General features: G+C 33.0%; 1 protein-coding gene across 2 annotated transcripts in view; it reads right to left on the bottom strand.

Annotated features, from left to right (window-relative positions):
- Positions 1-23,630, bottom strand: part of REDIC1 (regulator of DNA class I crossover intermediates 1) — a 58,470-nt gene that overhangs the window by 14,288 nt on the left and 20,552 nt on the right. Inside the window, exons 3-10 of one of the 2 annotated variants that reach the window (XM_081061339.1) lie at positions 22,325-22,463; positions 18,054-18,186; positions 17,611-17,659; positions 16,526-16,711; positions 14,283-14,395; positions 4,385-4,914; positions 4,042-4,111; positions 2,826-2,886 (exon numbers count right to left, since the gene is read on the bottom strand). In XM_081061339.1, the coding sequence (XP_080917465.1) occupies positions 2,826-2,886; positions 4,042-4,111; positions 4,385-4,914; positions 14,283-14,395; positions 16,526-16,711; positions 17,611-17,659; positions 18,054-18,186; positions 22,325-22,430 (1,248 nt within the window). In that variant the 5' untranslated portion in view covers positions 22,431-22,463. The remainder of the gene's footprint in view (positions 1-2,825; positions 2,887-4,041; positions 4,112-4,384; positions 4,915-14,282; positions 14,396-16,525; positions 16,712-17,610; positions 17,660-18,053; positions 18,187-22,324; positions 22,464-23,630) is intronic. The other variant, XM_081061340.1, reaches the window with a different exon arrangement.

Raw genomic sequence — 23,630 nt, 5'->3', positions numbered from 1 at the left:
CTTCTGTCTTTTCATTAATTGTGTCCCAGTAGGAACTACTGGTTCTGATTTTACCCAACCCGTGGACAGGTGCAGACCAGCTCTTCCACTCCCACCCTTTCTTTCCCTCCTATGGTGACTACTGCCTTGGTCTCTCTTGCAGAAATTAAGATTTTAGCCAGCGTTCCACCTCACCTTTAGCCCTGTCCAAGTGTCACAGATGAAAAGCCCCATGCCTGCTCTTTGTAAGAACTCCTCATAGCACCTGATTCCCTTCAAGACCACCAATGGGCTTATTTTCTTTTCTGTCTTTCTTTAGCCACATTCAAGCTGCCACAGATATAATCACACAGAGTTTGTTTTTTAAGGACTCTAACCTACTGACAATTCCTTCTTTGAGTGGATATATCTATATTATTCATACATGGGAAAATATGAATTCTTTAAAAGATTAACTGGACAGAATCTGATATTACTGACCACACTGCCATCCTTGAAAATCCCTTTTTTCTTTCCTATGGCACTATTTTTCTAGTACTTCTCAAACATCTCTAGCAGTTCATTCTCAGTCACTTTTTCTGGTTTCTCTTTTATTGCACATCCTCCAACTTCAAATGCTGTGCGTCCTCAGGACTCTGTCTTTTGTTCTTACTCGGGACATTGTCTCTTGAGAATCATATATATATATAAATACAAACATACTCAATTGCCACCTATCACTGAATACTAAAAATCTCTTCTGACCTCAGTCTCTGTATATATAAATGCCTGCTGCACATCTTGACCTATTTCACAGATTTTTTCAGAAGACCCTCAATCGACCTCAACAGGCCAAACGTAACTCATATTCTCTTGGAAATTTGCTCTCCCTCTAAATCAGAGTAATGCTAGGTATTTTTTAAATCACAAAATGTATAATACTCAAACACTATTTTTCCTTCTCATGTAATAATCTAATTAGTTTTCTTGGTTGGCAGGCAACTTTTTTGCATCTAGTGCTGTAGAGACGCAGTCCTTCCCATCCTGTGTCTCTAGCATCCGTGAGAGCTCCAGTGCCATCTAGCCATAGAAGAAGGATAATGTGGAAAAGGAATTCCCCCTACTTACAATCCTTGAAAATGATGCACATCACTTCTGCTAACATTCCATTGTTGAGATCTAGCCTCATGGTCCCACTTAGCTGGAGAGAAAATCAGAAACTGTGTTCCTTGGCTGAGCAGCCATTTCACAGTGACTATTCTATGAAAGGGTAGATGAATACTGGTGAACAGTTAACCTATTCTGCAACCTCCTCGTATGTTTTCAATTTTGGTGAATGGCACCATCCCATCAACTACCCATTTACCCAAATCATAAATCCAGGTATCTTCAATATTTTCCTTATTCCTTAAGTAATCATCAAATCCTATCAAATCTAAATCTTCTAAATCATTGTGATAACTCTTCCCTCATTTCCATCCTTACTGCCACTGCTCAACTTCAAGCTCTCAATATTTTTGGACCTGCCTTGAGTCTTGCCACTTCTCAACTTTCTCCTCATTGTCCCCAGACACAACTTTTTAATACTCTGATGTCATCATACTTCTTTGCTAAAATTTTTTCAGTGGCTTTCCGTTTGGTGATAGGAAATTAAAGAAACTACTATATGTCATACAAGATCTTTTATGATCTGGCCCTTTATATTGTCCAGAATTACCTCCTGCCATTCCCCAACCCCTTATAATATGTATTATATAGCAACAACAATAACAATAAAACAAGTTACTTGCAGTTTCTAAAACAAGCTATACTCCCTCACATCTTAGTTTCTATCTATCTTACTCCTTCTTCATAGAATGAAGGCAGTTTGTCCACTTGGTAAATTTAGTGATAGATACCAGATCAAAAGTTTTCTCCTCTAGCACATCTTCCTCCTGGCAACAGACAAAACTTAGAAGTATCTTACTAGGCTCCATTGCCTTCTGTACAAATCCCAATTGGAGCAATTTATTTAAATGTGTTAGACTTTTTTTCTGTTTCTCTCTAGCTACTCGATTATAGCTTCTTAAAGATCAGTTCCATGTGCTTTCATCTCTGTACCTTGCAGAGTCTAACACATAACAGAATATAACCTACATAAGAACAGAACTTTGCTTTGTGACAACTATAACCCCACTGTCTAAGATATAGGAGACAATAACTATCTATTAAGTGAATTATGTCCTCAATGCATATTTGAGGACATAATATGTCCTCAATGCATATTTACTGAAGATAAAAAGAGAAAACAATTAGTATAGTTGGAAGTATAGTCAGATAAGAGTTTGAATCCTGGCTTGAATGTATGACCTTGAACAAGTTATTTAATCTCTTTGAACGTGAGTCTCTTTTGCTGTGAAGACTTTATAGGATCAAGTTCTTGTAGAATAAAGTACATAAGCTCCTAGCACAATGCCTGGACTGTGGTAACAATCATGTATCCTAATTATCAGCAGGGGTTACAGTGTACATAACCAGTGTTTATAGATGTTTCAGTATTCCTAACTATATAACTATTTTCACCTATAGCACATTGAAAATAAAGCATTTTTATCTTGGAAGAAATTTTATACAATTTCCAAAAAAAATTCAAAGTGTGTCTAGATTGGTTTGTCTCAAATAAGTCACATTACAATTTCTGAAAAGGTGTTAATTTTATTTCTAGATCTAAGCCATAATTTCCACAGAGTAAGAACATGTAAGAAAAAGAGCCTAAAAATAAAGTTTTCAATAAAAGCTAATTTTAAATCAAAGTAAATTACAAACACTAAAATGTGACACAAAAATACAACTAACTTAATTGGAGAGACAATGTAAGATATACTTACCTCGCCAAGTCCAAAGGTCCATGATTGCTTATAATGTAATTCTTCCAAAGGGACAGTACCCCTGAGGATCAAAAATAAGACAGTGTTAAAGTTTGCTTTATTCCCTCTGAAAATGATCGTTCTATGTTACAGTTCCCACACTTTGCTACAGGTCGGAATTCTAAGGGAAGCTTTTTAAAAAAATAAAGATTCATAAACTCCATCCTAAGGAGTCTATTTATTATATGTAAGTCAAACTTGGTATTTTGTATTTCAAATTCACCCCCTCAAGTGATGTGGGTCTGCCACCAGGTTTAGAAACCATGTTCTAAATCATTTTCATAAAGTACACTTTAAAATTCAAGGCCTAACATGATGTTTCCCATTCATAAATTTCTGAATATTTGGAGATTTGACAGACAATTTAATCTGTTCATTTTACTAAATAACTTGTGAATCTACATTTTAATTAATTTGTTGTGCCAATCCCATAAAAATGGCATCTATGTATTATTATAGAGATATTGTTAATATTTCCATAAGAAAGTACATCAAAAATGAAAAGCTGTTCTAGTTCATGATTTTCAATTACCAGCATTTGACTAAATCACAGTTATTACCAAGAAACTTAGGACTATTCTGAAACTACAAGTTTTCTTTAATTAACCATAACTGCAGCACCATAAACTGTTGATATACTTCCTTATGCCATTAACACTTTAATTCTATTTTCCCTTGTTCTGATTCTATAATAACCAAGCAACCTTCCCATGGAGAGCTGCCAAAAGTTTGAGACGATGCTTATCATGCCAGTATACATTCCTACATATGTGATCCTTCTATTTCTTACTGTAAATTAATAAACTAACATTCTGGAGGGTATATAAGTTTCTTGAATATTCATGTCAGTTTTCTTACATCTATTAGGTTGGTGCAAAAGTAATTGCGGTTTGAAAGGTTAAAAATAACTGCAAAAAAAACGCAATGACTTTTGCACCAACCTAATAATTAACACCAAGATTCAGATACAGAAGATATTTTTGCACTGGCAAGTAGGAGCAGCATTCTCTCAAGGAGGGTAACATAACCAAGATTCTGACAAGTGGTAAGCCATCTTTGAGACCAGCCTGCCCACCCTCACAGCAATATGCCTACCTCACTCTGCATCACTTCAAACCTTCAACATACATTACAATAGATTCTAATTTGCATTCCCCAGATTCACCTAAAAACTTACACATGGTTCACTGGATATTTCTGGATTTCTTTCTGTGGTGTATTGTCTTCGTAATCACTTTCAAATTTTCCTTTAAAAGTAAAAGTATGCGTTGAAATAAAACTTTATTATAGACAGCTTCTGTTTTTTAATTTGAAACTTATTACTGTGACCTATGTAGAGGGAAATCCCTGGTCCACAATGTCATATAATAGACTGTCATGCTAGTTTTAATTTCATATTCCTCCAAAGACACACTCACACACACACACACACACACACACACACACACAAATTAAAAACAAACAAACAAACAAACAGAAAACCCCAATAGATTATTGTGTTTTCCACATATAACACCAACCTTTTTTTTCAGAGCTGGCTGGGTAACAATTCTTCTCAAAATTTGTACTAAGATTATATCTTTCACTACTGTTGTACTCTTTCAGATAGTTCTTGTTTGGGTAACACTTTTCTGGATAACTTGTTTTATTAAAATTAGAATTACTAAAAGTCAACTCTGGATCTGTAAAAATACTTCTAATGCATCTACCAATGGGATGGTTTTTATCAGAACTAGTGACTGCACAAATATCTCCCATACTTTCACAATCACACCTGTCAAATGTTTTCTTTATCCTCTGTTGATAAATGCTTAATAAATTGATCACATTTTCATTAATAAAATAATCAATTTTCTCTGGTAAAAGGCTGGAGGTTGGCTGGTTCACATCTTCAAGAAAATTTAAAACTTCTTTTCTATTTTCTCCCCAAATATGTCCTACTGATTGGTTTTCAGTAATGAAGTCTAACTGTCTTCTCTCATCCACGTTTTCACAATCTTCACTCATAACCATAGCAGGTCTTCCAGTGAGGAAATTCCTATTTCCTGGACTTTGGGATAAATAAAAACATTTAGCAAGAAAAGCATAGAGCATTTTCATTTAGAAACTCAAATTCTTAGAGAACATACTGAATAGCTATTAACATTTGCCTAGACTATGTTTTTATTTCTCAAATTTAAATAAATACTATTACTTTGGGTTGAAATTTGTCTAATGCACTCTTGTAACGTCTTGTGAGTATAAAAATAATCTATGTATACTTAGTTTAGTATCTGAACATGAAAAATTAGTATGTGGTTCAATTTACTGTTACATTAACAAAACGTGAGCAACCTATAGTATGTCTTCTGTAATAATGTCTAGCAAATAACCTAGACAACCACTATGTCACTGATGTTAACCAGAAAAGGTATTTTTAAGACTGTGCAGAGAAAAATTATCCAGTGTTAAACTATTAAATCAAATAGTTATGAGGACACTATGTGAAGTATTTCTCAACCTATCAAGGATATAAAAACAAACCCTTATGTTCTCAAGGCAGAGTATAGATACAAATGCATATATAAGTAATAAAACCAAGAGATAAGATGAATCAGATGAAACGGTTAGACTAGATAACTTGTAAGTTCCCTTATAATGCAGAAATCATAATTCTAGCTTATGTCCAATTTGTGTAGAAGAATAAAAGGTATCATAGGAAATAATTAGAAATCAAAATGTTCTGAATTTTGTTGCTATTGACTATCTACAATTTATTTGGGGTTGTGTTGTTCCACAGATGGGAAGTACCAACGAAATTGAGAAAAGAAAGATAGACTCCTAAAACTATGATTGATTTCCAATTTTATTTTTTAAGTTACTTATGAAACATTTTTGAACAGGTATACCTGCTGTGTTCAAGGCATTATGCCACATGTTGGAAAGCTAAAAATAAAAGAATTCAGTTTGGTATTAAAGAGAGAGAGGTGTTTTGCCCATGAATGTTCACAGATCATGATCCTACACTGTTTCTCAGTATGGATATTGTTGGTGTTTTAGGCAGAAAAATCCTATTCTGTTATACCAAAAGGCATAGCCTATACTATGCAATAGTATACACCATTAACACCAAAGAAATTCCTATTATTCTCAATAAGAAAATAGTTATTTTAAGTAGTCTGACTCAAAAGAATCACTTACTGAGAGATCTGGGCATAGAGAAATGTATAATGCAGCTATTTCTCACAAGAAATAGTCTAGAAGAGGAAAGAAAAAAAAGCTAGAAACTGATAAATGCCATGCTGCAGTCAAGTGTTACTACAGTAAATAGAAAAAAATTTATTTTGCTTCAGAAAAATCAGGTAGGTAGCATTTGAGTCAGGGACTGAATGTTGGGAAGAATTGCTATTTGTAGAGATGACAGAAATAATACTAAGAACATAAAAGTCTCATTAAGACAAATCAATCCAACTTTCTTATTATTTCCTATAAATGTAAAATTCAAATATAAAAATTATGGACTAAAATAGGGAAAAATTCATTATCTAAATGTCTTTTATGTATATTAAAGAGATATTTAATGTATATCTACTATGTGGTAGGGAGACAATACAGCTTATAAGTTAATTAACCATTAATAAGCACTATGAATAAAGGAAATAAAGAAGTAAACAAACAAAGATAATTATAGCACCTTTGTAGGTGCTACAAGATCACATGATGGAATAACTTGTGTTGGAGGTCCTGTTTCAGATTATTTGGCCAGGAAAGTCTCCAGTAAGCAAGTGATTAATAAGCTAAAACTACAGAATGGTTAGACAAATATAGAAAGTACACTCCAGGGGGATGGAATAAGCACAAAAGCAATATTTGCAGCATGTTTGAGAAACAAAGGGAAATAAAGCTAGAATAGAATCAGTGAAAGAAAACTTATAACCTAAGTTTTAAAAGATACAAAAGGGCCCAGATTATACAGAGCTTTATTTTTGAAAATAATAAGAAGAAACATGGAAAAGTTCTAAGTACAAAAGTAAAACTGACTTGCTTGTTGTCTCGGAAAATGTCAGTCTGATGGCTGGGTGAATATGAATTTCAGGACTTCTATCAGGCCAAAATGAAATATGAGTGACCAGATTTACCCTCCTGACTAACACAGTTAAAAAACAGGAATAAAACTATATGAAACAATGGTTTTCAGATGGACAATCAGGTAGAACAGGATAATAATGTCTAAAAGGCAGCAAACAAATGAGATGAGCCCTATGATTGCTTCTAACTTACTGAGTGGAGAGAGTATTCAAGCCACACAACAGAGAAGGGAAACCCAGTCAGAGCCCACAGATACCCTTTGTTGAGAAAACAGAGCTGGGGGTTCAGAGAAACTACAGAAGATGCAGTTCATAGGGCAGAGTACCATAAAGGAGAGTGCTTCAAAGAGAGACAAAGAGTGCTCCACAGATCTCCGAGTTTTCAAATCTCCGGGTAAGTAGTGATCAGCACATGCATATGAAGCTGGGAAAAGAACCACCCAAGATGAGAAGTTGGAACAATTTCAGGAGCTCACACAGGGATGGGAAAATTTTGTGTTCCCACCAATCAGAGTGGGAAACCTTATAATTCAAAGGAAATAGGAACATACTCAGAAGGGTATTATCTTAGCCATAGACTGAAGATGTACCTGATCCTGCTTAACACAGTTTAAGGAAAGCCTCACTAAGATCATTCTATTTTCAACTAACTAACTGTATCTCGGGACAAAACTTAAGACAATTTATGGGAATACAAAAATTTCCAGAAACCAAAAAATATGAAATTCACAATGTAGAAAATCAAACAAAATTACCTGGAGGGCAATGAAACAGAAAGTGACAACCCATGATGTGAACAGTCAATTATTAGAAATAGACAAAGAAAAAACACAAGTGATAGAATTTGTAGACCAGGACAGCAATAGAGTTATCATAACTATATTCTCTATATTTGCATAGAGCACAGACTGAGCATATTGAACAGATACATGGAAGACAAAAAGAAGAATTAAATCCAACTTCTAGAGATGAAAAATACACTGAACGAGTTCACCAGATTTGATACAAAAGAAGATACAATTAATGAATATGAAAATACAGCAACATAATCTATACAAAATGAAACATGAGAGAAAAAAAGATTGAAAATAAATAAACAGAGCATCAGTAAACTGTGACACAACTTCAAGTGGACTAATTTACATGCGATTTGAATCCCCAAATAAAAGAGGAGTCAGAAAAAAATATTTAAAAACTTAATGGCTGACTTTTTTTCCAGTTTGATAAAAAACAGTATGTCCACAGATCCAAAGAAGCTCAACACATCTCAAACCCAAGAAACAGAATGAAAATGAACATCCTAAGCAAAGGATAGATATCCATGGGGAACAATCCATCATAGAAAAATCGTTTAAAAAGAGAAAAATTATATATTATGTATTCATATATTAACATAAGAAAGACAGAAAACTTATTGGAAAGACAGAAAACTTTACTGGAAACAACGCAAGTCAGAAGACGTCTTTCAAAAAGAGGAGTACAATAAGGAGTACAATAAGACTTACAAATATACTAAAGATGAAAGATTAATTACCAGAAGATCCATACTATGAGAGATGTTAAAGAAAATGTTTTGAACAGAAGGAAAATGCCATCAGATAGAAACCTAGATCTACACAAAATAATGAAGACCACCAAAAATGAAAAACTTGTGCTTAAGTATAAAAAACATGTCTTCTAATTTTTAAACTCTGTACAACATAAAAGAATGTATTACTGGGACTTCCAGTCAAGATGGCAGAGTAGATAAACTCTGTGCTCACCTCTTCCCATGATCACACCAAAATTACAACTAAATTATAGAATAATCATCATTGAGAACCCACTGAAGACTAGCTGAACAGAATTACTATAACTAAGAATATAAAGGAAAAAGAACACCTCAAAACTGAGAGGAGGGCTAGAGACATGGAATAGACAGGTCTGACACACACAGTGTGGCGAATAAGTATCGGGAAGGCTATCTCAGCTCCAGAAGTTATCCCTAGGGAGTGAGGGGTCCCAGCCCACACCTGGTTCGCCAGCCCAGGGCACCAGTGCCAGGAAGAGGAGTCCTTATAATATGTCACTGTGAAAACCAGCAGGGATCACATCTAAGAAAGACAAAGAAAGGGCTGCAGGAGACTGAGACACACTGCTCTTAAAGGCCAGAAAAACAAAACAAAATGAAGATAGTTTAAAAATCCCTCTGGGACAACATCAAGCATAACAAGATTCGCATCATAGGGATACCAGAAGGAGAAAAGAGAGAAGAAGGAATTCAAAAACTATTCGAAGAAATAATGACTGTAAATTTCCCTAAGATGGTGAAGCAAATAGACATACAAGTTCAGGAATCACAGAGAGTCCCAAACAGGATGAACCCGAAGAGGTCCACACCGAGACACATCATAATTAAAATGGCAAAGATTACAGACAGAGAGAGAATCCTAAAAGTAGCAAAAAAAAGAGCAGTCAATATATACAAGGAAGCTCCCAGCTGATTTTTTTAACAGGACAGAGGAAAAGGCATGAAATGTTCAAAGTGATGAAGGTAGAAACCTACAACAAAGATTATTCTAACCAGCATGGCTATCATTTAGAACCAGAGGACAGATAAAGCATTTCCCAGACAAGAAAAAGCTAAAGGAGTTTATCACCACTAAACCAGTTTTACAAGAAATGTTTAAGGGACTTCTTTAAGTAGAAAACAAAAGATCAAAAGTGTGAATAAGAAAATACAGGGAAGAAAAATAAAATCTCACCGACAAAGGCACACTTAGTAAAAGCAGTGGGCAACTATAAAGCTAATACAAAGGTTAAAAGACAAAAGCAGGGAGACAAAAATTGTGTAATTACAACAATAAATATATGGATACACACACACACACAAAAACGACAAAAACATAAATGTGGAGGGGGTGAATAAAAATTGTAGTGGATTTAGAATGTGATAGAACTTAAGCAACCATCAACTTAAAATAGACTGATACAAACATAGCTTGGTATATATGATTCACATGGTAACCATAAATCAAAAATCTAAGAGATTTATAAGTTATAAAGAGAAATAAATCCAAAAATAACACTATAGAAAGTCATCAACATACAAGAGAAGAGATCAAGAGAATAAGAAAGGAACAGAGAAGATCTATAAAACAATCAGAAAACAATAAAATGGCAATACCTGCATACCTGTCAATAATTAATTATAAATGGACTAAATGCATCAATCAAAAGACAAAGGGTGGCTGAATGGATAAAAAAAGCAAGACCCATATTCATGCCGCCTACAAGAGACCCACTTCAGATCGAAAAACACACACAGACTGAAACTAAAGGGTTGGAAAAAGATATTTCATGCAATGGAAACAAACAAAAAGCTGGAGTAGCAATACTTATACAATAATAGACTTTAAAACAAAGGCTTTAGAAAGGACAAAGAAGGGTTTTTCATAATAATAAAGGGATCAATCCAACAAGAGTATATAACTCTTGTAAATATCTACACACCCACACAGGAACACCAAAATATATAAATATAAAGCAAATATTGATGAACATGAGAGGGAGAGATCAATAGCAACACAATAATAGTATAGGACTTTAACACCCAATTGACATCAATGGATAGATAATTCAGACAAAAATTCAGCAAGGAAACATTGACTAAATGAAACATGAGATTAGGTGGACTTTATTGATATTTTTAGGACATTTCACCCCAAAACAGCAGAATATATACATTTTTCTCAAGTGCATATGGAACATTTCTCAGGATAGACTACAATGTAGGACATAAGAAAAAAAGAGTAAATTAAATACAAAGAAACAGACAAAAGGAAATAAAGAGCAGAATTGAATGAAGTAAAAATAGAAAAATAAGAAATATGTGAAACTGGAAGATGATTCAGTGAGAAGATAAATAAAATTGGTAAGTCTCTAATCAGAATGACTGGGGAAAAAATGAAAAATACAACTTACCATATTAGTAATGAAAGATAAGATATTACAGATGTTAAAGATTTTAAATGCATAATAAGGGGATTTTATGAATAACTTTAAGTCAACAAATTCTACAATGTAGAAAATAGGATCCATTCTTTATATGACACAAACTACAAAAGCTCAATCAAGAAAAAATTATTACTAGCCCATATCTAGTAAAAAATGGAAATTACAGTTAGGAAAAAAAAATCTTTCCCACAAAAAGAACGCCATACTAAATGGCTTCACTGATGGACTCTATCAGACATTTGAAGAAGAAATTGTACCAATTCTAGACAAACTCTTTCTGAAAATTACACAGGATAGAATACAACTCATTCTATGATATCAACATTAGACTGATATCACAACCAGATCAAGATCTTATAAGAAAAGAAACCTAGAAAATAATATTCCTCATAAAGATTAATGCAAAAATTCCTAACAAAGTATGCATAACAAGAATAGCACATTGTGGGGTTTATTTCAGGTATACAAGACTTGTTTAACACTCAAAAATTGATAAATATGGGGTAGGACTTCTGGAACAATAGTGTGAGAAGCTATCCCCCCAAAACAATGACAGAACCAGACAACACTTGCAAAAATAACTATTTGAAAAATGTGGGGAGTGACCAAAGAAATACAATAAATTTAGAAGCAGTACTTCAAGAAAAACTACTGAGCTTTAGCAGGAACAGTGGGAGTCTGTAGAGTTTGAGCCATGGGCTCAAAAACCTTCCCTCCACCCCTAGCTCCATGGCTAGTAGCTCTACCAAGACTGAGCAATCTGGGAATGGGGGGTAAGGGGGAGTCCCATGCCCAGGGAATTCATCAAAAACAATCATTATCTTGGTGGCAAACATCAGGGTAGTCCAATATTGCAGCTGCTTGAGGCTACAATATTTGGAGCAAATGATTAATTCAGACCCTTATGCCACACCATACATAAAAATTAACTCAAAATGAATCGCAGACCTATAATAAATGTAAGATCTAAAATGACAAGACAGAAGAAAACATAGGAGAAAATCTTTATGACCTTGGTTTAGGTAAAGATTTGTTAGGTTTGACACCATATGCATGATTCATAAACAAAAAGTAATAATATGATTTCATCAAAATTAAAACCTTTTCACTTCAAAAATACACCAATAAGAAAATAAAAAGGGTATTTCATCAAAGATACACTAATGCCTAATAAGCACATGAAAAGATGCCAAAAATCATCAATCATTAGGGAAATGCAAAAATAAAACCACAATGACTAGATTAGCATAAATTTTAAAAGACTGATTAGTTCATTCACCTATTCTTTTCTTTAGATTCCGCATATAAGTGAGATCATATGGTACTTGTCTTTCTCTTTCTGACTTATTTCACTTAACATAATGTTGTCTAGATCCATCCATGTTGTTGCAAATGATAAGATCTCTTTCTTCTTTATATGCGGAATCTAAAGAAAAGAATATGTGAATGAACTAATCAGAGACAGTTTTGAGGACACAAAGAAAGAACTGAGAGTTGTTAGATGGGCGCGGGGGGGGGGGGGGGGGGGGGTTGGGGATAAGGGGAAAGTGAAGGGATTGGGAGGCGGCTGGTGGTGGCAAGATGGCCTCAGGGTTTTCTGGAAATTAATTTGGGGAACTTATTCAATAATGTTGTAGGGGTTTTGTTGGGTATCCGATGGGCATGCATCCTATTTGGGAGACCACCTCAGGGATGGTGTGGATGCCTGATCGTGGTGTTGTGCACCAGAGGCTAAACATTAATGAATGCCAACTATAATTTTATGTGTGTGATGTGATGGCTGGGTGTGAGGTCGGAGGGATGGTGGGTGGGGGGAGGGGGGTTCACAGTGTGAGGGATGTAGATGATGGGCGTCTAAGTATTACCTTGTCTTGTACACCTGAAACTAATAAAAAAAAAAGAAAAAGGAAAAAAAAAATAAATAAATAAAAAAATAAAAAAAAATAAAAGACTGAGTGTACCAGTGTCGTCAAGGATGTATTACAACTGGAACTCTCATAATTCCTAACAGGAATGTAAAATCATACAAATCACTTTGAAAAAGTTTACCAGTTTCTTGAAAAGTGAAACACACACCTACCATATGACCCAGCCATTGCACTCGTTGATATTTACCCAAGAAAAATGAAAGCTTATGTCCAAACAAAGACTTCTACATGAACTTTCAGAGCAGCTTTATTTGATATAGACAAAACTGGAGGGAAAAACACAAATGCCCAACAAATAAATAAATTGTGCTATGTCCATACAATAGAATACTTCTCAGCAATAAAACGGAATGAACAACTGATACACAAAACAAACAACAAAGATGAATTTCAAAGTAATTATGCTGAGTGAAAGAAGCTAAACCAAAAAAAGGTGAATATGCTGCATGATGCCACTTACATAAAATTCTAGAAAATATAGACTAATCAGAAGAGTCAGAAAGCAAATCAACAGCTGCCTTGGGATGGGGGTAAAGGATGTGAAGTGGCCAGAGGAAGGAATTACAAAGGTGCCCAAGGAAACTACTGGGGATGATGAATACTATCTGTATTACATTTGACATATGTCAAAACTTATCAAAGTGTACATTTTAGGTAAGTTGAGTTTGTTGTATGTTGATCACACATTAATAAAGCTGTTAAAAAAATGGATCTGAGAACAAAGAGGAAACAAAAAACACTGTTACGTGACATTACAATTCTGTAAATAAGAGGTAGTGGTAGCTTACACTGAGATGAAATTGTATAGATAGAAACATGAGTAGATAATTTTAAAGTTTATTAGAATACAGAATCGACGATATTTTATTGGTAAATGGATATTGGGAGTTTAAGAAAAGGAAGGAATCAAGGACAACTTTTATTTTGGTTTAAGCAACTGAGTGAATAGTGGTGCTATTTACTAAAATGAGGAAGACTGGAATAGGATTACAGAGTCAAGGTTTTTCACCATGATTACGAAGAGGGACTCAAACTGGTTTTACAAGTTTAATAGATTAAAACAATGAACCAAGGTTTATATACAGACATCAAAAAAATAAAAATGGGGCACTGATCAACTGCCATAAATGGAAATTAATATGTTTATGATACAGAAAAATAAACTAGTAATTCATGGAGATTATAATACAGGTGCAAAACACCTTGACCTAAAATATTTTTTTAAATAGCTAAATAAAAGGTAGATGTGCAAATTGGAAACATAATTCTTTAAAACTATTTTAATGAAATGCTACATTTTACTTCGTGATTTTTTTCTACTATTACTTCATTCTGTTTGCATATCTATTTGTCTCCATTAAAATCAAATTAGTAATTCAAAGAAAGAATGTTACAGGTTCTTTATTACCTTCCACATCATTGCTCACCTGTTTAATGTATCGAATGTTCCACATTGTGCTGTTTTATATGATGGACTGAGAGCATCTTGACTTTCATTTAATTTGGAAATCAAGGAATTAGAATAATTAACATTACTGATCTGAAAAAAAGAAAAGTAGAACCTGCCAAAATGGTAAATGTGAGTGTGTGTATATACAATTAAACATATTTAGCATAAAATGCCATTTAAATGGACATCTATATTGAAAAAAACGTTTTTTATTCTAAAAATCAAGTGATTATACCCTTGTTGAAACAAAATAAATACTGTTCTAACAATGAAAGCAATATCAGTATTTGAATAATTGTTAAACTAACAGAGTTGGTACTATGGTGAAGTAACCATTTTCTCACAGGTTTAAAAAAAAAAAAACAGACTAAAAGAAAAATACCCAGGACACCAGGATCTTGAGTAAATAAAAGTTGATTTCTCTGACAGAAAATAATAGTTCTTCCCAAGGAAACAGCTATACTTATCTCAGTCCTTCCATTTACTGAGTAATTTTACAGACTACTACTTTAATCTTTCTGAATATCAGTATCATTGGGTACAACGGGGGAAAATGAAGACTGTTGTGAAAAGCAAGTGAGATTAAATCATTTGTTAATGTGAAAGGTACCATATAAATGTAAGATACCGTGTTTCCCGGAAAATAAGACCGAGCCGGACAATCAACTCTAATGCATCTTTTGGAGCAAAAATTAATATAAGACTTGGTATTATATTATATAAGACCTGGTGTTATATTATATTTATTATATTATACCTGGTATTATATTATACCTGGTATTATATTATTCCTGGTATTATATATATTATATTATATTATATTATATTATATTATATTATATTATATCATATTATATTATAATGTTATATAACACCCGGTCTTATAGTAAAATAAGACCGGGTCTTATATTAATTTTTGCTCCAAAAGATGCATTAGAGCTGATTGTCCAGCTAGATCTTATTTTTGGGGAAACATGGTATTATCTTGGCCCAACACTAATCTATCCAGCCATAATAATTTATACCTGTAGTGTATTTTATTTATAAGCCATGAAGCAAAGAAATGAGAGGTCCAAAGACAGTCAATGACAGAAATAGAGAAAAAAAGAGGAGGTAACAAAAGAGATACTGAAAGTCTTCTAAAAGAAGATCTAAAGTTACAGAGAGCTGTAAAATCTCTACATCTCAGCCTCAGAGAGACAGTGACAGAAGTGCAGAGACCAAGTCATCCACTGACGTGAGAAAAACAAACAAATCAAAAGATAATACTATGTATTGGCTTAATACCACTTCTCTAGGGATGAGTGAGCCACAGACCACTTTTTCTTCTAACCTGTTTTTTCAACTCATTTTCTTTTGTATTTTATAATTTCATTTGAATTCTCACTTTTCTTGAAATCCCTCCAAATAAGCTATTACTTCCCAAATACATCACAACATGACACTATAACTCTCTTTTCTCTCTTCTGCCACATTAAATGTAACATTATACTCCTTTGGAAATAATCACTAACCTGCAGTCTGTAAGTAGAAGACCATTTAAGTAGAGATTACAAAGAGTTTCATTCTCTATCTTATAAACTATTTAATGGAGCAAGGATGAGTTATAAACTGATCTAAAATGCAAGTTTTAATCTTATAAAATACACACTGAATGAGTAATTAAATGTTTTTCATTACATCATTCAAAAAATTATTGGATCTTTAAATTAATATAGCTACTAGCACATATCACTAGAACGTATTTCATTTCTCTTCTCTTAAAAACAGAAAACATACTTTAATAAATACACTAATAAAACTGAATCATATTATATATAATTATAACTTACCATAATATATAACTATAATTTGTTTAATTATAAATTTATGAATTTATAAATTATAAATTTATAAATAATATATACATAAATATTGCAAAAACCACTCCATGCTAAAAATGGAAGAAATTCATAACTAAATATTCCTGTTGACAAGACGTAGTGTTTATATAACAATTTTCCTCACTACCATTTGAACAGTCCAGTTTTTGGATTCATAATCTTCTACAGTGCAAAGAATTAAGCTTTTGATCTAAGAGGAATTATTACACCTAATTTATCTCCTAATTTGGCCATACCTATAGCAATTCACAACTAATATTTTTTTTAATTTACAAAAGAAAAAATATCACAAAATTATAAGGACATAAAATACTAAAAACTAGTGATTCAAAGATACCTGCTCATTCTGTTTCTCATATGCGACTTTCTGAGGACTAGGTACTATTCTGGGAATGAAATTTTGTTTTGTAATATGTCTGTTAGAAGATAATTCTGGTGAAAAAGATAGTGGAGTGAAAGTGCAGTTTTCTGTTCTGTTGAACTGAGGTTCAAACATTCTGCATGCATCCACAACTTGTGATGACTATAGGAAAGAAGATACAATCATGTGAATTGCCAAAATATATAAACTAGAGAAGACAAAGGTCAAAATACAAGTGAAAAGGTCACAGGTTACAGAAAAAGTCCTAAGGAAAGGTAAGTCATCAGTAATTGACAGGACTTAACTACGACAAGAGAAGTTACCGATTAAGTATGTACTTAAGAGCTGCTTTCCACCTGCCTTTCTCACCCCTGGTCCCTTCCATCCTAAAGCTCAATTCCTGCATGTCACCTTCTAATGACAAGAAATCTGAGTTTCACTAACCCACAATACAGGTGAAAAGATTTCAAAGAGATTTTAGTATCATTGCTGTTACCTTTCTGATGTAGTTTAACTTTGACAATTCAAAGGAGAGAAAAGATAATAATATGGTACTGAACCTTAAAATTTTCAAGCTTTAATAACAATCTGCATTTTCTAATTGATTAAAATATTATTTGCTAAAAAATAATCATTCGCAAATACTTTGAAAGAAAAATGACCTTGGGATCAATGTAAATATTGAAAACCACAATCTGATATGAAATAATCTGGTCACTGTGCCTGAACAGATAAATTACTCAATGATTACACGAACTCAAAGTAGGAATCCTCAAATGAATCATCCTGTGAAGCTCCTCAAGACAAGCAGAATCAAATGTTGTACATATACAGGCCTAGTCTACATTATCAGAACTCCAAAAGTTTCTCATAAGCAATCAGCTAAAAAATTTTTAAGGTACAGTTTCCTTACATTAAAAATTAAAAAATAATAATTTAAAAGACTTAAATTTTTTAAAAAGAATAACTAATTTTTCCTGATAGTCAAAAAATGTATATTATTCTGTAGCATGCCACAATTATTATAATAACTTATAAAAAAATTTGTTTTTAAATCTCACCTGAACTGGGCCAAGGTCTTCTTTGCTGCCTAGTCTTTGATAGTGTATACTATGAAAAGAAAATTTTTAGATTAAAAATAGAGATGGCAATAAAATTGACTACCTTTTTATATAGCATATTTAAAATTCATATTGTTCTATACAAATACACAAAAACATGAACACTAAATAAATCATTACAAGGTCATAATATTATTGAGTTTTATAAAAATTACATTATTATTAGAGATATTTATATGTCAAGGAAAGTCAAACTATGCATACAAAACAGTATAGATATTAGGTCATTTGATAAGGTCATAACAGTTTAATAACACTGTTAAGAGCAAAACAAAAACTGGAGGTAGATGGATAAGCCTTTTGTACATTTTCCAATGAATAAAAGTCTCAATTTAATTGATCCATTTAAATACTTAATTCTATACAACTTAGCTAAAACCTACTTGTTTTCTATATCATCAATGCAGAGGTTAGATGGTACACAAGGAGGCGACATTGGAAGTTCTAAATCGTGCTTTCTTAGGGACATTTTTATGTCTCTCTTCATATTCACGTGGATTGGTTTTCTCACGGTTTCTATAATAAAATTACTATTTAAAAATAAGAATACTAAAATCTTTTAAAAGCACTGTTTGATATACCATATAAATTACATAAATGTACATCTTGAAAATTTATTAAAACTATATATATATTCTATATAGGCTAAAAGAAGTCATTACAGTAACAAACATCACAGATAATTCCAATCATCCTTTTCGTCGTCATCCTACATACTCTTCATAAAAAGGGCTCTACTAATTGTTCTTTTTTCTTCCTCCAAGACTTCTCTGACCCCAGACTGTGTCAGATACTATGTCATATACTGCCATAGGACTACACGCATTCTTTGTTACAGCACTTACCATAGTTTATTGTACTTGATTAACTCTAGATTTTTAAACTTTATAGAAGCAGAAACCTTGTATTTCCTTTTAGAAGATACCACTATTTTATTTGTTTAGTACTTGTGACAACTCTCCTTTTCTGGGAAATACTTTTTACACACGCACAGACTATATGGTGCTAGAGAAGACTTTTTATCTTTTGATAAAATCCTACCTCTCCAGAAAAATTAGTTTAGAGGTAGCCATCTGACTCAAGATGAATCGGTAATATTAATTGTATTGTATCCTTCTGGTAGTAAGTAATTGTGCCACTCCTGGGACCTGGCACCAATGTGGGAAGGCAACATCCTTCCAGTGGAATTTATAAATTTTACTTGAAGAACCAGAGAAACTCTCAGTATTTCCCTGCTGGCAAAACTAGAAGAAATGAGCGATACTAGTTTTTTAACATCACATTTAAGCCTCAGGATGAAGACAGTCTAACAGAATAAAATTAAATCTGAAGTAAGAAAGAATCTTCATAGCATTCAAGTCCCTAATTCAAGCAGTCTCTGAGGCCCAAATGAACCACTGTTCTTCCCCTTAGTTAAGCATCTTAGTCCATTCTGGCTGCTATAACAGAATAAATATCAAAGACGGGTGGATTACAAACAAAAATTTATTTGTCAGTCTGGAGGCCGGGCAGTCCGAGATAAAGGTGTTGGCAGACTCGGTGTCTAATGAGGGCCCACTTCCTGGTTCATAGACAGCCAGCCATCTTCTAGCTGTTTTCTCACGTGTTGGAAGATGTTACTGTGTTTCCCTGAAAATAAGACCTAGCCGCACAATCAGTTCTAATGCGTCTTTTGGAGTAAAAATTAATATAAGACCTGGTATTATATTACATTATATTACATTATATTATACCCATTCTTATCGTAAAATAAGAGTGGGTCTTATATGAATTTTTGCTCCAAAAGATGCACTAGAACTGATTATCCAGCTAGGTCTTATTTTGGGGGAAACACGGTAAGAGAGCTTTCTAGGATTTATTTTATAAGGGCACTAATTCCATTAATGATGGCTTGACCCTCACTCGTAACTTAATCACCTACTAAAGACCCCACTTCCTAATACCATAAAATCGGAAGTTAGGATTTCAACATATTAATTTGGGGGGGGACACAAACATTCAGTCCATAACATTAATATATATTTTTTAAATTTCTGTCATTTGCAGCCATGAATCCTGACTAAAAAAGTTTTGTTTTTCTAGGTGAGGAAAAATATCTTTTTCCTCTACTCTTCTAAATTCTCAGCTGTGGTCCCTCTAATACAAGGCAGATTAACAAGAGAAATTTATTCAATGTAAAGTTTGAAAATGGAAAACTTTATTTAAAAAATGAAGACCCAAAAAAGTGATTAAACCTGAGCATTTTCATGCTAGGTTTGATGAAGAGTGGAAAGTTGTGGAAGGTGTGATAGGACAAAAGGGTATGAGCTAAGTGCAGTAAACTGGAGAAAACACAAGGCCTAGTCATCTAGATTCCTCTCAGTGTCCCTCTGTCTTGGAGGTAAAGATCTTGCAGGTATAGGGAGAGCGCCTCTCACATGAGAATCTTTCCTGAACATGCTGCTTCTCAAATGCCTTCAGCTTAAAATATTCAACATACAAAAGTGCCTTATTTGGGGGCAGCATGTCCTGACACTGTCACTTTCTGTTCTATTCCTAGCATCAAACAAATGCTTATGGTAGATACTCAATAAACATATGTTGAATACGTGAATTCAAAGAAAGTAAGGGAGAAAGAAAACCTAGAAAGGTAAACACATCATTGACAGCCACATCCAAAAGAAACCGGAACGCTATCTTAAACCATACACAAAAAATCAAGTCAAATTGAAATAAAGACTTGAACATAAGACCTGAATCTATATCACTCCTAGAAGAAAACCGTTGATATCAATCTTCGCAATAATTTTTTGGATATGACACCAAAAGCAAAGGCAACAAAAGCAAAAAAAAACAAGTGAGACAACATCAATTTGAAAGCTTCTGCACAGTAAAGGAAACCATCAACAAAATGAAAGGCAACCTACTGAACGGGAGAAAATGTTTGCAAATCATATATCTGATAAGGGGCTAATATTCAAAATACTTTTTAAAAAATTTATATAGTTTATTAGCAAACAAGCAATCTAATTAAAAAATGGGCAGAGGAACTGAAAAGGCATTTCTCCAAAAAAGACATACAAATGGTCAACCGGTACATGAAAAGGTGCTCAATATTACTAAACCTCAGGGAATGCAAACCAAAAACCATGAGATATCACCTCACACCTGTTAGAATGACTACCATCAAAAAGACAAGAGGTAACAAGCCTTGACAAGGATATGCAGAAAAAGCAACCTTTCTGCACTATTGGTGGGAATGTAAATTGGTGTAGTAACTGTGGAGGACAGTACGGAGGTTCCTCAAAAAATTAAAGGTAGAATATAATCCAGCAATCCTACTTGTGGATGTATATCCAAAGGAAATGAAAACAGGATGTCGAAGAGATGTCTGCCCTCCTATGTTCATTGCAGCATTATTCACAATGGCCAAGATATGGAAACAACCTCAGAGTCCATCACAGGATGAATGGATAAAGATGTGGTGTGTATACACACACACACACACACACGCACACACACACACACACACACACACACTCGAAATATTCTTCAACCATGAGAAAGAAGGAAATCCTGCCATTTATGACAATATGCATGGACCTTCAAGGCATTACATTAAATAAGCCAGACAGAGAAAGACAAATGTTGCATGGTATCACTTACCTGTGAAACCTTTAAATATTAGAAAATTAAAAGTCAAATTCACAGAGACAAATAGAAAAGTGGTTGCCAGGGATGGGAGACAGGGGGAGTAGGGAAAATAAGGAGAGCTGGTAAAAGAATACAAACTTTCACCTGTATGATGAATAAGGTCTGAAATCTAATGTAAAATGTGGTGACTATATTTGATAACAATGTATATATAAGTGAAGGAGGAAAAAGGTAAATACATCAAACAGATTTACAAAATATCTTATTCCTAAGTCCATGAATAATGTATTTACTTCTACTAAAGTAAAACTAAATTTACTTGTGTAAACTGTCATCCATGGAGGGAGAAACAAAAAATAGTAGAGAAAGGAAAAGACAAGATACTAAAACTACTATGATCAATTTATATCCCTTTTATGAACTGTCTTATTTCTTAAGCTCTCATTTTAGCATTTATTTTAAAACTTATATATAAAACACAAGTTCCCTTGAGAGAGAAAAAAGTACTCTGATTAAGCTTTTTATTTACTTGAAGAATCAAAGTACAGGTCAACATGAACTTTATTCATTTAAAGTATGAAACTACTACAGTTAACGTCCCAGGAAAACCTAAGAAATTATTTGGGTTGTGAGATAGGAAACTAATCACTGAGAAAAAATCTTATCAGCTCTTCCTTTCAAACAAATTCCCTGAATAGCATAAGATAGTAAAAAAATATATTCCCTGTCCTTTAGCTAAACTTTGGTAACTATATGCTTAGATAGAACAGTAACAAACCGAACAATAATAACCATACCTTATAAAATTAATTTTACATAACACACAACCTAAAAATAAATGGATTAAGCAATAAAAGATTTTAAGCAAATATTAACAAAGCTTCTAATTTAAGAAGACAATCAAGTTCTAAATTAGTTTACTTTTCACATCCTTTGAGTTCTAAAATTATAAACTTATTAGAAAACTAAATACTATGATCACATCAGTCAAAACAAAATGCTTTTGGAAAGTCTTACTTACCAGGTGTTTTCTTCTGGCAAGAGATCTGATTTACCACATATAGGTTAAGGAGGTCTAAACTGACAGTGGAATTTTTGACAGGGGATAAAACTCCCAGTAATTTCATTTTTGTCTTTAACTTTTTCTTTTCAAAATATTCCTAAAACAATTAAAAATTAAAAAGTTATTGCAGCCAGCATAAAGTTTTAGGCAGAATCATAAATAATAAAAAGTAAGAATGCCATTAAATAATTTACTTGATTTTTTAAATTAAAGTTTATTGGGGTTATAATAGTTAATAAAGTTACATAGGTTTCAAGTGTACAATTCTGTAATACATCATCTATATATATTTTTATATTTTTGTGACACCAATCATAAAAAATCAATCATGAAAACTTGTAGTTTGCCTAAGGACTGTAAATTTCACAAGTGGTTATAATCTTTCTTTTGATAAAGGTAAAACAGAATTTTATAAAGCCATTCCCAGGTATCAAAAGATTAAAAATTATCTGAGTGTAGAAAGTTTTTAAAAATCTGATCAAACAAATATGACGGACTGAAAACCTGTTTTTCTACAAAGTATGCTATTCTACAGATATTAAAAGCCTTAAAAATATGCACAGCTGAGTGCTATTAAAAGTCAACTGAAATGAGAAGAGAAAAAAGTTATGTGAGAACTAATCTCCAGCCAAACCCAATTTAATTTCCTTTGTTATTCCTCAATGACTTCCACATTTTTTAAACCAGACTTGCACTTAATTATCATTTTTCATCCAGTGTTTATTTTCTTCTTGGTTGTTTGAGCTATAATTATTATTGTCTTCATTCTTTTCCTTTCAGATGACATCCTTAAATTACCAAGTTCAACGTCATTTATTTGTTTAAAATTCATTTACTGAACAACTATTATATATTAGACACTAAAAAACAAAATGTGACATCTTCTCTTCCATTAAATAACTCATAATACAATACCATAAACATGATTATGAATGTAACACATCAAAAGTAAGAAAAGTCCAAGATGACAAAAAGTTTAATGCAAGAGGAAGTATCACTTTTGCAAGAAGTTATGTTTCTTCCACTTTAATATTTAAGACCACTATTAATTATAATAGACTTTTAAGATAGTAGAAAAACTTGTAAGAACTGTAAGACACTTGCCAGCTATCAAGCAAAAAAAAGTCATGTTATTATGCTAAATTAACCATGGATTAAAAAGTATCTGTTTATATTTCAATTGAGTGATTTGCAACCCCAAATTGGACTTAAGTGGATTTTAAAAGATCATACAATACTTGTATATTGTTCAGCAATGAAATGA

Source organism: Rhinolophus hipposideros, assembly GCF_964194185.1.
Source record: "Rhinolophus hipposideros genome assembly, chromosome: 9".
Lineage (NCBI taxonomy): Eukaryota > Metazoa > Chordata > Mammalia > Chiroptera > Rhinolophidae > Rhinolophus > Rhinolophus hipposideros.
Note: the sequence above shows the minus strand (reverse complement) of the source record. Positions and strands in the feature narration are given on the sequence as shown.